A 12,275-nucleotide genomic window follows, 5' to 3' on the forward strand; every position below is an offset into this window, starting at 1 on the left:
TTAGCAACCTATTAATAGGTCTGATGCATTTTCTGAGCGCAAACAGAGGTAACCAGTACATTGATTTTCTTGCTTAATTTCATCTAAAGTAAAGTAGAACTTGTGGCATCTGTGTCTGCCTCTTACCCAAGTATCTCAGGAATCTGGAAAGTAATACAGTGCTGCTTCCTCTTGCATGCAATTTAGCACACAGAAACCATTTACTTGCGTAACACCCCAATAAGAATTATTTAGCAGTGTCAGTGTGTTTAGCAGTGTTTTAGGGAAGCAGAAATGTGAGAAAACTCACCTCACAGTGCTGAGCGTTTTGAGGTCAGAGGTGAGTGCTCACCTGCTGTTAAGCAAAGGCCCCGTGAAGACTGAAGCTGTCGCACTGTTGAGGTGGGGCTTTTGCGTGCAGTACAACAGCACTGTGCTCAGCTTTGGAAGCCAGATGGCTGCTTGGGTCAGCTGCTACTGCCAGGCACAAGGTAACCACCAGGAACAGCCGGGTGCTTTCAGTCTCGTTTTCAGGACTGACATAAGCTGGAAGGTAGAGCACAGCCTTGTTTGAGTGCTCAGGAAAGAAAGGGCAGCTTCACTGCCTTTCTTACACCCAGTTGTCTTATGCCTGCTGAGCCTCATCTACTGTTTTCATTTTGACTACAGATAGTCCTTAAAAAATAACAACTTTAATGCTTTTTTTGTTTGTTTGTTTTCTATCACCTGTGTTGCCAGCTATGTTTGGCTGCGTTAAGTTACGTTAAGTTAAAAGGGATGTATGTTGGAGAGCCAGTATGAAAGGAGCAGAACGCACAGCAGATGTTTTTTGCCATGACTTACAGCTGTGTAAGAGGCACTTCAGACAGTACTGCCAGCCTTAAAGCTGGATTGTTCCGTACCATGGGATCTGTAATGGATGAGGCATGTCTGCTTATAGCAATAGTGGATGTGTTCCTGACCTCGTGTGGCGCAGATGACACAGGGTTTGGGAAAGTGGGAGGCAAATCAGAAATGATTTAAAAAAATAACGAGTATCTTAAGCCAAAATAAGTTGAGTCTACACTATCATCTCAGCCGCTGAGCTGCAGACTGTGATGGTGACTTCATTTTGTCCTTGGGTTGCTTTGCTTTGAGTTGCTTGGCTTTGCTAGCCAGTTTTACCAGTGAGTGAGCGCTATAAAAACACTTGTAGCAACTGATGCAGGGAAGAAGGTTTCAGTAGGAGAGGAGAAAAAAACCCCTGCATGTCCTGAATACCCTATAATGGCCATAAAAAAAAAATATATATATATATATATATATATATATATAAATAGAAAAAATATTCTAAATAACACTATGCTATTTTCAATGTTAAGTATTCCACGTTGCAATTTCTCAGAGTCTTTCATGTACATTGCTATAATTATTCTTGGGAAGTAGGCACAGTCTCATAGCTGAAGACATTTGGAGGTCCCCACCTCAGTGCCGCTTTCTGCCCATGAATGGCAGCAGTGATGCCCTTGCGGTGCTGGAAGCTCCCAAAGCACAGGGTGGGCGTCCCCACACCATGCACACAGCACAGGTCAGAGGCACAGAGCTCGGTGGCTGTGCAGAGGGACCTGAGGTGAATTCCCAGCTTGGGTGGGCACTGTGAGAGCACTGCTTCAGCTGTGAAGGCTGAAGGCTTCCTCACACCCAGGGTGTTTCAGCTGCCCACACTGCTCTTCCCTCCCATAGCACCAACAGCTGGGCTTCAATTGGAGATCAGGTCAGCGCTGAGCAGTGCAGCCCCTCTGCAGCACCAGTGGAATGCTGCCCTTCAGTGAACTAACAGCAGAACGACAGGCTGCTCAGTGGGGGCTCTGAGCCTCCTCAGACACACACAGGAGCTGTCGTTCTCTCCCAAGTACGATGAACAGTGCTGTAATGAGTAAGACATTGTGTTGGTTATGAAAATACAATATACAGTTTATTGATTTGTTGTTGCTGTTGTTTATTGCCAAGATTTGTCTTTTTTTTTCCCCAAAAGTCTATTTCACACACTATGTATAGAGCAGAGAAAAACTGGTATCTCAGTATATGACAAAACAACCGTAGTTGTTGTTTTTTTTAAAAAAGGAGGAGAATGAAGGACAGGCAAGATTTTGATTGATTCTGACAGTTCAGCAGAAGCACATTACAACTTGCAACAGAGCAGTATCAACTCTACAGAAGAAATCATGATAGCATTCCTTATTGCTGAAATAAAATGCCAACGCCAATGCTACCGAAACCCATAGAATGCCTGCACCTTGCAATCCAAGATACCGTGGAGCATGTGTATGTGTATATACGCGTGGACTTGTAAACAGGGATCTTCCTTAGCTTCCGTGTGCTTTTATGGAGACTTGATCACTCTGTGGTTTGCCAGCAGTAGCCACAAGGCAGTTTAATCCTGTTTGGTGTTGCAAGACTGCCGCAGAGAGGATTTCTGATGCTCCAGCAATGTGATGGACTTCTCAGAATTTTCCAGGTTTCGGAGCAGAGTCTCTAGCCTTCTTTTGATCTTCTTCTGATCCTCAATAGCACATCCAATGACAACGGACTGAAATTTCTGATCGATGGGTCCCGCCGGCACGTCAGACGTGCACGCACCGTAAAGTGACAGTAAGCGGATTTTGGCGTCTTCCAAATCATCCAGGAGCTTGTTGACGATTTCATCGATCATCTTGGTGGCGTGCAGAAGGGACTCCTGCTGCTGGGCGTTCCGGATGGTTTCGACAGAAACCTCCACAGTGAGGGTTCGGCCCATCAGGCGGTTGGCGGTCAGGTTAAGTTCTTCTCTCTCACCTAAAGCAGAAGGTATCCTACGTTACTGGCTAACATCTTCCAGTACCAATTACACCACCGAGACAAGCAAAGTGCTACCATTTTCCAACATGGATGGTTGTTGGTTCTTTTTTTTAAGAAGCGACAATCAGTGAGATTTCCAGGGGCCAGAGTTTTTAAATCTATCTGCCTAAGTCCCACCCATGTCACAGAGGCTGCTGTCTTTTGATCTGAAATTAGGTCGTAAACTTTACGAAAGGTATAAGCAATGTTTTTCCACTGCTGGTACAGTGCTTGCTCTGTCACATTAACGCAAAACATCATATCAGGAAGCATTAATCATTATGAAAGCAGGCACGTGAGGGACGGACCCACTCAATACCACTGTGAGGAAGAGTATAAATATACAGCACCATGTAAGGCCACAGACGGAAGAGTTATTTTGCCTACCAGATGCACTTAGGGGCCATTAACAAAAAGGAAAAGGAGTGAGTGAGGGAAGGCTCTTCGGTATCCTCAGCCAGCTCCAGCATGGTGCCCTTAGCACTGGAGCAGCCTCCCTTGCTGTTCTGCCTTTAGCGCAGTCAGGAGGGGATGGCAAAGCAGTTTCTCACCTTCACTGATGTGCCTCATGTCCTGGCTGTTTTGTATGTTGTGGATCATTTCTAGCAGGGTTTCTTTCTCTTGTTCCATAGCAGATGCTGCGTCACGGAAAGCCTCTACCCTGGGCGTAGTAAAACCAAACAAAGTTTTTCAATAATAGAACAAATTTTCCCCCCATACAACTGCCAAGATCTTTCAATTAAAAAAAAAAAAAATCAACAAAAGAACCCCACTGCAAGTGCAATCAGCTCACAAATATCTGTGGTCCAGGCTCTCTCACTCCATGACCTCCTCCTGTATAAGAACTTCATTTTTCAGGGCACAACATCATTTAAAAAGTGAACAAACGAGCCAATAAATAGAAAACAACCAGCAATTACAATCTTAAATCATTTGTTTTACCAATAGCATTGTTGCATCCTACTGCACAGCCAGTCCGAGTACTGAGCCCAGCTACACCCATCCCTGCATCCTGGCCCCACACCAAACTGCAGACTGCCATCAGCTCTCAGCTGAGAGGAGCAGGCTGGTGGCTGTGTCCTGGGCTCTGCTCCCATAGGTCTTCCAGGGAAGGAGCACTCCCACCCACCTCCAGGTCCTACGGCCTGTCAAACCCAAGCATGGCTTTGGAACCATATGGCTCCTTTGTGAGGAACCACAGGGAGAGAGGAATGGGAGAGATGGGCAAGGTGAGCGTGTTTTGTTGCCTTTATGGGGCTGTCCTGCCAAGCGCCTGCATTCACGTCACTGTGGTTTGTTTCTCTCCATAAGAGATGCAGCAAACTGGCAGGAGGCTCTGTGACTCACAGAGGATGAAGCTCCATTCTGGTCAGCTCCTATTTCTGGGCTTGCAGGAAAGTACGCAGCTGAGCCATCCTGAAATCAGACCCTTTCCCTGCACGACTCACCGTGCTGAAATTGACACGTGGCACAGTGCTGCCAAGGGGACAGACATGGGGCACCACTGTGCCATGAGCTGTTCAGCCGGAGAGCTGCCCAGCTGTGTGCTGTGGCATTGCCACTCGTCACCATGCACAGTGCAGCAGTCCGGTCTCCAGCATATGACAATATCACAAGAGAAACATGGGTCTCCATCCATAACCCATGGCTTGTTCCCTGCCACGGCTTTTAGGAAAGGGCTTTTGCTCAGAGCGATGTCACCTGGAGCAGCACAAGGAGAACAGCTGCCTAGGAGAGCAGGGCCAGGGGAGGCACCTTCTTGACTGCACCTGCAGAACAAGGCTGGGCGCTTGCAGAGACCCCAGGTCCAAACAAAACATCACACGAGCCTGGCCAATGGCTTGGGCTGCTTTCAACACAGCTCAGAGACACAGCAAACAGCCAGGGAATGAACCCAGCCTGACACATTCATTAAGTCTGGCCAGACAGCAGAAGCAAACCAAAGCGCTGGTAACCCAGTTCATTCCTCTTCCTTGCTTTAGAGTGCTCTTCACTGGCCATTTGCTTGACAAGCACTTCTCTTTCCTCCCAGCACCGCTAACTCAATTGCTGGGCACCAGTGAGCCGTGCTCCTCTCAGCACCACAGCTGGGCACGGCCACAGGATGGCAACGTCATCGATGGCTTCTGCTGGACAAGACAAGCCGGGGCTCCTTCCCCACAGGCTGGCAAGCAGCAGGGGTCGTGAGAAAGGCAGTGGTGGGAAGAGCGAGGAGGCAGGTGGGGCCAGGAACTCACGGCCTTCAATTCTCACACCTCACACACACTGAGCTCATGGAATGGCTCTGTTTTACAAAATCTTTAAGCTGAGTTACCCAGTGAAAGCACATGCTCCAGGCCCTCCCTTTCATGTTAATGTGAGGAGGAATGGGAAAAGTTAATGCAATGCAAATTCTTGCCAACGGCAAATATTCTTAATTGTTATTTTGGATGGGTTACTAAGAGTAATAAGGCAGGTGGAGTCACTTCATACTTCAGATGTCAGCGCTTTATAATTTAGGAAGTCTAGCTATAATTTCATAAGTGCCTCACCGTGCCTTTTAAAAAAAATAGCACTGTTACAGCTTGGAAAGTCCATTTTTGGTCCCCAGAAAGCTTCAAATTAAAAGTGCAGAATTTCACATTTAACAGCATTTTTACATCAAATCAGGTCTGGCACTGCCCTGACTTAAAAAGCAAATGTCTGCCCTCATTGAGTGGGCTGACCCGCAGCTCCTACCAGCTCTGCTGGGCCCTACGAGCAGTGTGAAAGTGGCCCAGCAGCACACGGTCTGACCGGGGTTATTTCCAAAGAGAGTGCCTAAAATATTGCTGCTTTCAAGATCAAGATCCCAGTTCATGGCCTACAAAGCCAGACTGTGAGAGACAATGATTGTGTACAAAAAAAATTACCAATCACACCTTTGATTGACGGAAGTTTATAACCAAATCTTGAGAACTGATTTATTTGCAATAACGACTTCCTGGGAATTATTCTAACCGCTCTGCACAGTGCCCCTGCGATTTTCATGTTTTAGTGTGTTTGCATCCACGTATAGCAACCCCACAAACACCTGCTCTGGAACCAAGCACATCCCAAAGGAAGGGACAGGAGAGCAGCATCTCACAGCTTCCCCTTTCCCGTGTCCAAAAATGCCCAGTTTGACCAATTGCTAGCAGCGTGCCAGGCCTGGAGAACCCTACAATACAACCTCAGCTTTGACAGACCTGCAGGGCCCAGCACTTTGATCCCCACCTGGCTCCCAGCACCACTGCTGAAGAAATCACAGAATCACAGAATGGCCATGGTTGGAAGGGACCTCAAGGATCATGAAGATCCAACCCCCCTGCCACAGGCAGGGCCACCAACCTCCCCATTTAATGCTAGACCAGGCTGTCCAGGGCCTTGAACACATCCAACCTGGCCTTGAACACCTCCAGGGACAGGGCATCCACAACCTCTCTGGGCAGCCTGTTCCAGCACCTCACCACTCTCATAATAAAGAACTTCCCCCTGACATCCAACCTAAATCTTGGCCCCTTCAACTTAATACCATTTCCCTTTGTCCTGCTGTTATCTTCCCTTTCAAAGAGGTGACCCCCTTCCTATTTATAGGGTCCCCTTATAACCACCCAGCAGCACCAGAGGAGCAGGCCATGAGAATCTGTGAGCATTCACTCAGAAACATGCAGAGCTGGCTTCTGGAGTTCAATCATCAGCCTGAGAGATGCACTCAGAGGACAGGAGAAAAGGGCTGAGAAAGGCATGGATGTTGCTATGGCGAGCTGGAGCCCAAGCAGGGCAGGACTGTTTGAGGAACCAGCAGCCTGGAAGGAAGGAAACAAACAGTACTGTACTGGCCCGTGCAGGCAGGAAGACAAGTAGGGATAATGTTGAGGAGATGCTGGGCAGGCTTTGTCAAGGTGATGGTTTGAGTTCCTGCCACTGGATATTTCAGTGAATGACTTTCTTAAAAAAAAAAAAAAAAGAGAAAGAAAGAAAATAAATCACCATATGTCAATACAATCTGAACTGGCAACATATAGACTGCCCACAGAGAAAGGGGCCAGGAAAGGTCACAAGGGGGTATCGGATTGACAGACAGGATTACACACCCAGTCACGCCAGCGGCCATTTCTGTGGGCTCCTGCACTGCCCCTGCCCAGCCTGCTCTCCTGGCAGCGAGGGCACAGTGCCTAAAGCAGACCCTGCTCCTGGCAGCTTCCTCTCCTTGAAGAAGGCTGTCAGGTCTGTGCCTTGCTGTGGTGAGTGCAGCAGTATAGGCTTCTTTCTGCTGGGTGAAAACATCCAATCGCATCCTTACTGGAGTGTATCTGTTGCTTTGAGCATTAGCTCAATATTCCGTGGATCATCTGAGACTAAAAGAACCATTCTTCACTTCTGACTTCCCTTGGTCTGAGAACGATGAGATGTGCCATGCCGTTCTTCCCTGCATGCCATGGACATGAGCAGAGCATTCCCCAGAGGAACAGGTGGGCCAACCCGCGCTTTGTTCCGCGAGCAGAAACGTGATATCCGCTTTCCTGGGACAGCTGCAATAACGCATCAACCATGGGCTTGCAGAAATAGCGCACTGCAGCTCGCTTGCTGGAGGTGGAGGTGCATTTCCAAAAGGAATCAGGAACACTCAGCAAGGCCTCAGCTTTTTCCCTGAAACAGAGCTCAGCCAAAGCGCCAAGGCCAAGTGGGACCTTTCAGCTCGCTGTCCTCAGCTGCTCCTGCTGGGCTGGGGTTCGTGGAAATGAGCAGTGGGGAAAGAGCTAATCCGGGAGAGAAGAGGACAAAAGATCCAAGAAGTTATAAAGGGAAAGAAAGAAAACAAAAGCAGGTGTCTGTGTTTGTGCCTGTGCATTGTTAGACCTGGAACTACACGTCCATTTAACGTTGCCATCGGAACACAGTGACTCATAAACAGAGAGCTGCTTCCAACAGCTTTGAGATCCCTTGGCACTGCACAGTAAGCTGGGGCAGCGGCACATCCTTAGCCTTCACCGACGCCTGCAGTGCCCCTCTGCTGCAGCAGGGGCCCAAACCCGGGCACCACCCAGCAGCAGCTCCCAGAGGTGCTTCAAATATTGGCAGGAACTGCAAGGCCCCAGGGAGCCGTGCACCCCTATGGTGCTGTGCTGGCAGGTACCAGCCCATCACAGCCCTGGGGGAGGTAGGGAGGGGAGGGCAGCTCGGAACAGCTCTTCCCAAAGGGATGTGGGCTGCTGAGGCCCAGCCAGCCTTAGGTCACCTCATGGCCAAGTCCTTTGTGCAGCCCCTCAACAACCCCGTGGTGTGCTATGGCAGTCCTCACCGGTGACATTCACAGGTCACATCCCGCAGGGCTGCAGCTCGGCCACACCATCTGCAGCCTGGGCAATCTTCCTCCTGACATTCAAACAGCTTGAAAGTGAGGCGCCTTCACTACTCACACACAGAAAAATCAAAACTTGGCTGACTTCTTTAATCAGAGCACTTTGCCTCTATTCTGCCATCATTCCACACTTAGAAATACGCCTCTCTGGAAGGCCCACGGCAAGCAGGAGGGTTTCATTTTGGCCTTCATTTCTGGCTAATCAAACAGTCTGCTTTGTGTCAGAGTTGCTCAGCACATTCAAAACCCACTTTTGCATACTGTCCTGCTTATCGAGCACGGCATTCTGTAATTACACACTACCGCACTCCATCTGGATGCCAGCAGTGAAACTTGTTTGCAGGCAGTGACTTTGTTTAGTCAAATCCAGAGAAGCCTGAGAAGAGCTCCGAGGAGATTTAATCGGTGAAAGGATAACACGCTGCTCCGCGGAGCTGCCTCCTGAATAATGCAAAGCTATGCGCGCAGAAAGGGAAAAACCCAGCTCTCACGGGGCTCTGTAATTACAGAAAGACCTGGAAGCATCCCGGGTGGCTCTGAGAGCCGATCAATGCAACGCGGGCCGTGTGTGGGACTCGCTGGGCGATCCGCGGTGCCCACCTCAGCCGAGTGGTGGTGAAACACGGATTGTATCCCGAGCTCCTTAAAAAACAACTCTGCCACGGCGTGCCGCGCTGTCTGCATCGCAGCCGAAGGATTCAGAGAGGCAGACGTCGGTGCGGGCAGCACGGCGCGCACACGGAGGCTTTGCAAGCGCGGAACCTCGCCGTGCGCGGTGCCCGGCCTGAGCGAGGCACGATTGTTACCGCGCTTCTTTACCTCCGAGCTTCCAGCACCTTCCCACACAGCAGCGGCCTGGCGTCAAACCCACCGGGCCGGGAAAATCCGTTTCTCTCCCAAAAACGCCTCTTTCCACGCACCCGTGCGCACGCCCCTGTGCGGCGGGCAGCCCCTCCCGGCAGCGGGCGTCCCGCCGGGCCCGGCTTCCCCTCCCTCCCGGACCCGCGACCCCCGCCGCCCCGGCCCCACCTGAGCTCCAGCTGGTCCAGGTTCTCGAGCAGGCGGCTGGAGCGGTCCGCCATGGAGGTGGAGCGGTAGAAGCGGCCTCGGAGCTGCCCGGCGGACGGCTGCTGCTGCTGCTGCTGCTGCGGCGGCGCGCCCTCGCTCGCCTTGGCGCTGATCTTAGCCTGGGCCATAGCGCTCGCCCGCTGCCGGCGGCGGCGGCCGCTCCCTCCCCGCGTCCCGCAGGCGGCGGCGGCGGCCGAATGCCGGCGTCCCGCTCATGGCCAAAGAAGGAGCCCGCCCGCCGCCTGCCCCCGCGGCACCCCGCCTCCGCGCCCCGCCTCGCGGCGCGGCCCGCCGGGCACCGCGGTGCGGCCCCGCGTCCCGAGGAAAGGCCGCCCCGCGTCCCGCCCGCGCTGACGCCCGGGGTCGCCGCGCCGGACCCCGCAGCGGCCCGCCGAGCTCCCGCAGCGCGTCCCGCGCACGGTGCCCGCCCGGCACGGCCTCAGTGCCGCGCAGCCCTCTGACAGCCGGTCTTGCTCTCTCCGAAACCGGAGCTAGGGGGACGGAAGGAAGGCTTTCAGTGTCTACACTTTTGACGATGGCCGTTATAGAATCATGCACTGGTTTGGGTTGGAAGGGACCTCAAAGCCCACCCAGTTCCACCCCCCTGCTGCGGGCAGGGCAGCCCCCCACCAGCTCAGCTGCCCAGGGCCCATCCAGACTGGCCTAAGCGCCTCCAGGGATGGGGCACCACAGCTCTCTGGGCGGCTGTGCCACTGCCTCACTGCCCTTCAAGTAAAGAATTTCCTCCTAATATCTAACACAGAATCAGAACGGCCAGGGTTGGAAGAGACCTCAAGGATCATGAATCTCCAACCCCCCTGCCACATGCAGGGCCACCAACCTCCTCATTTAATGCTAGACCAGGCTGCCCAGAGCCCCATCCAACCTGGCCTTGAACACCTCCAGGGACGGGGCATCCACAACCTCTCTGGGCAGCTGTTCCAGCACCTCACCGCTCTCCCTGAACCTAACCTCCTCTCTTTTAGTTTTAAACCACTTGCCCTTGTCCTGTCACTACTGGACCATGGAAAACTCAGTCTCCCTCCCATTTATAATTTCCCCTTAAATACTGAAAGGCTGCAGTGAGGTCTTCCAGACCCTTCTCCAGATTGAACACACCCAGCTCCCTCAGCCTTTCTTTATTGGAGATGTGCTCCAGCCCTCTGATCATCTTCATGGCCTCCTCTGGAGCTGCTCCAACAGCTTCATATCTGTCTTGTGCTATTAGTAGGACTGCAGAAAATCTGGAGGTCAGGGAAATCAGACTGAAAGCAGAGCCAGAACTGGCATTCTTGGGGATCCTGACTCACTGCAAACAGCAGTTCTAACCCCTGCAGTCTAAGACAATGCAAAGGCTTATGTTGGAAATTGCTTCTGTTCTCCCTCAATGCCTAACCACAACTGTATGTACATTTAATGGTAAGAAACACAGTGGAACTGCAGCCAGTAATGACGTTGGTGGGAGATCGCCTATCACTTCTCCACGTGGAGCAGTACCTTCCATTGGAGGAGCTGAGGAAGCGGCTCCCACAGAAACCCCTTGTTCCTTGAGTTTCAGCAATTCAAGGCTTACACAGGCTTTGCTTGCCTTTGTTGTGACTGTTTAAAAAGGAATTTGCTTATCCCTAACTCCAGGTTTGGGCAAATACTGCATGGCTCCAACAGCCCAATTTTTGGCAGCCAGCTGAGAGGGATTGAGTTGCACAGAAGTAGTGCTTTGCGCGCCTGTCTTGCTGGGAATCCAAATAGCTGTTTTCTCAGGCTTGTCCATTCAGAGTGCTATCATGTCCCAAGCCCTCTCGTTAAATTAATTGCCTGAATTTCTTTGTTTTACATAGATGGATAAGTGAGTTTCCTTGCCTGTGAGCTTGTGTGAACAACCTCATGTAAACTGCTGCAGCCCTCTGACGACAGTCTATGTAGAACAGATTAATACCACTTCCCACCCCAAACACAAAACACAGAAAGCCTTTGTAGCGATGACACAATTTGCAATCATTTCTTCCTAGGATCCTGCTATTATTTCTATGTCAATATATTACATATCGGTCAGGCTGTATTTAAAAAGTAAAAATCAAGTAACTGGCAGCTGAATGGTTATGAACACTTTTTTTTTGCAGGTAGGAGCTGTAACAAAATCCAGGCACAGAAGGCTTCTTAGCTGTGTACAAATGCACCCCACGTGACCTATCCTCTGATGGCAAAACTTTTACCCTGGGAGTGACAACAGCACAATGGAACCAAAATGCACATTAAAAGCAAAAATGGTCTTCCTGACAAAACTCATGACGACTGTGCAACCTAGAGTGTATTTCCATTTAGAAACTCGCAAGGACTGTGGAGACTGTTTTTCCTGCCCCGGAGAGGAGTAGATGTCCCTTTTTCTCCTCAGGTGCTCTGTTTCTTGGTGAGATATAGAAAAGGGTCAGTTGTCACCACTCTTCCAGAACTGTAGGTGGTTGGGAGGAAGGCAGGGGTCAGTCTATGAGGAAAGGGAGGTGGCCCACAGCTGAATTGTGGCAAGAAGAGTGGCAACACGCAAGGCAGCAATCAGATCCTGCAGGGCCAGAAGGCTGTAGGAGGAGGAAGGGCCCTCACACACCTGAAGCCAAGCACAGATTTCATGGTTCTCATTGTCTGTAATGAAGAAGGTGATGGCCAGGTCAGGGCTGCTTCATGCTGATGTCCCTCTGTCCCTGTCTAATCCACAGCCCGCACAGCCCAGCCCCATAGGCACTGGGGAGAGGTCTGCAAGAAGGTGTGCATCCCACAGTGAAGTAGCAGCTCTCTTGTTTAAACTACAGCATTGTGAAAAGTATGTGTCACTGACGAAACAAAGCAATATGTAGAGTTTTCATTCACACAAACAAGATCTGTCAAGGCAGCAGAAAAAGCAGCTTTCCTGGGCCTCAGACACCTGATCCGTGGAAGTCCAGAGGCAGCGTAATGATCCACACCAAAAGCAGCAGCAGTCCATTCCAACATTGCCTTATTCCAGACCTGATACATA

General features: G+C 50.9%; 1 protein-coding gene across 1 annotated transcript; it reads right to left on the bottom strand.

Moving 5' to 3' along the window:
- Window positions 1–1,894: 1,894 nt before the first annotated feature.
- BAG2 (BAG cochaperone 2) lies at window positions 1,895–9,486 on the bottom strand. The gene is made up of 3 exons (XM_031610986.2): window positions 9,227–9,486; window positions 3,387–3,496; window positions 1,895–2,793 (listed from the first exon to the last, which is right to left on the bottom strand). Exons 1-3 carry the CDS (start codon window positions 9,391–9,393, stop codon window positions 2,393–2,395), a joined length of 678 nt encoding a protein of 225 aa, XP_031466846.1. The 5' UTR covers window positions 9,394–9,486; the 3' UTR covers window positions 1,895–2,392.
- Window positions 9,487–12,275: the final 2,789 nt, after the last annotated feature.

The sequence above is a fragment of the Phasianus colchicus genome, chromosome 2 (genome assembly GCF_987193195.1).
Source record: "Phasianus colchicus chromosome 2, bPhaCol1.hap1.1, whole genome shotgun sequence".
Lineage (NCBI taxonomy): Eukaryota > Metazoa > Chordata > Aves > Galliformes > Phasianidae > Phasianus > Phasianus colchicus.

Bases quoted from the DNA above. Each gene is read 5' to 3' on its own strand.
- BAG2 (XM_031610986.2), bottom strand. From the start codon at position 9,393: ATGGCCCAGGCTAAGATCAGCGCCAAGGCGAGCGAGGGCGCGCCGCCG. The intron at 3,497-9,226 runs GTGGGGCCGGGG...TACTACGCCCAG, and splicing joins CTGGACCAGCTGGAGCTCAG to GGTAGAGGCTTTCCGTGACG. The intron at 2,794-3,386 runs GTGAGAAACTGC...CTTCTGCTTTAG, and splicing joins CATGAGGCACATCAGTGAAG to GTGAGAGAGAAGAACTTAAC.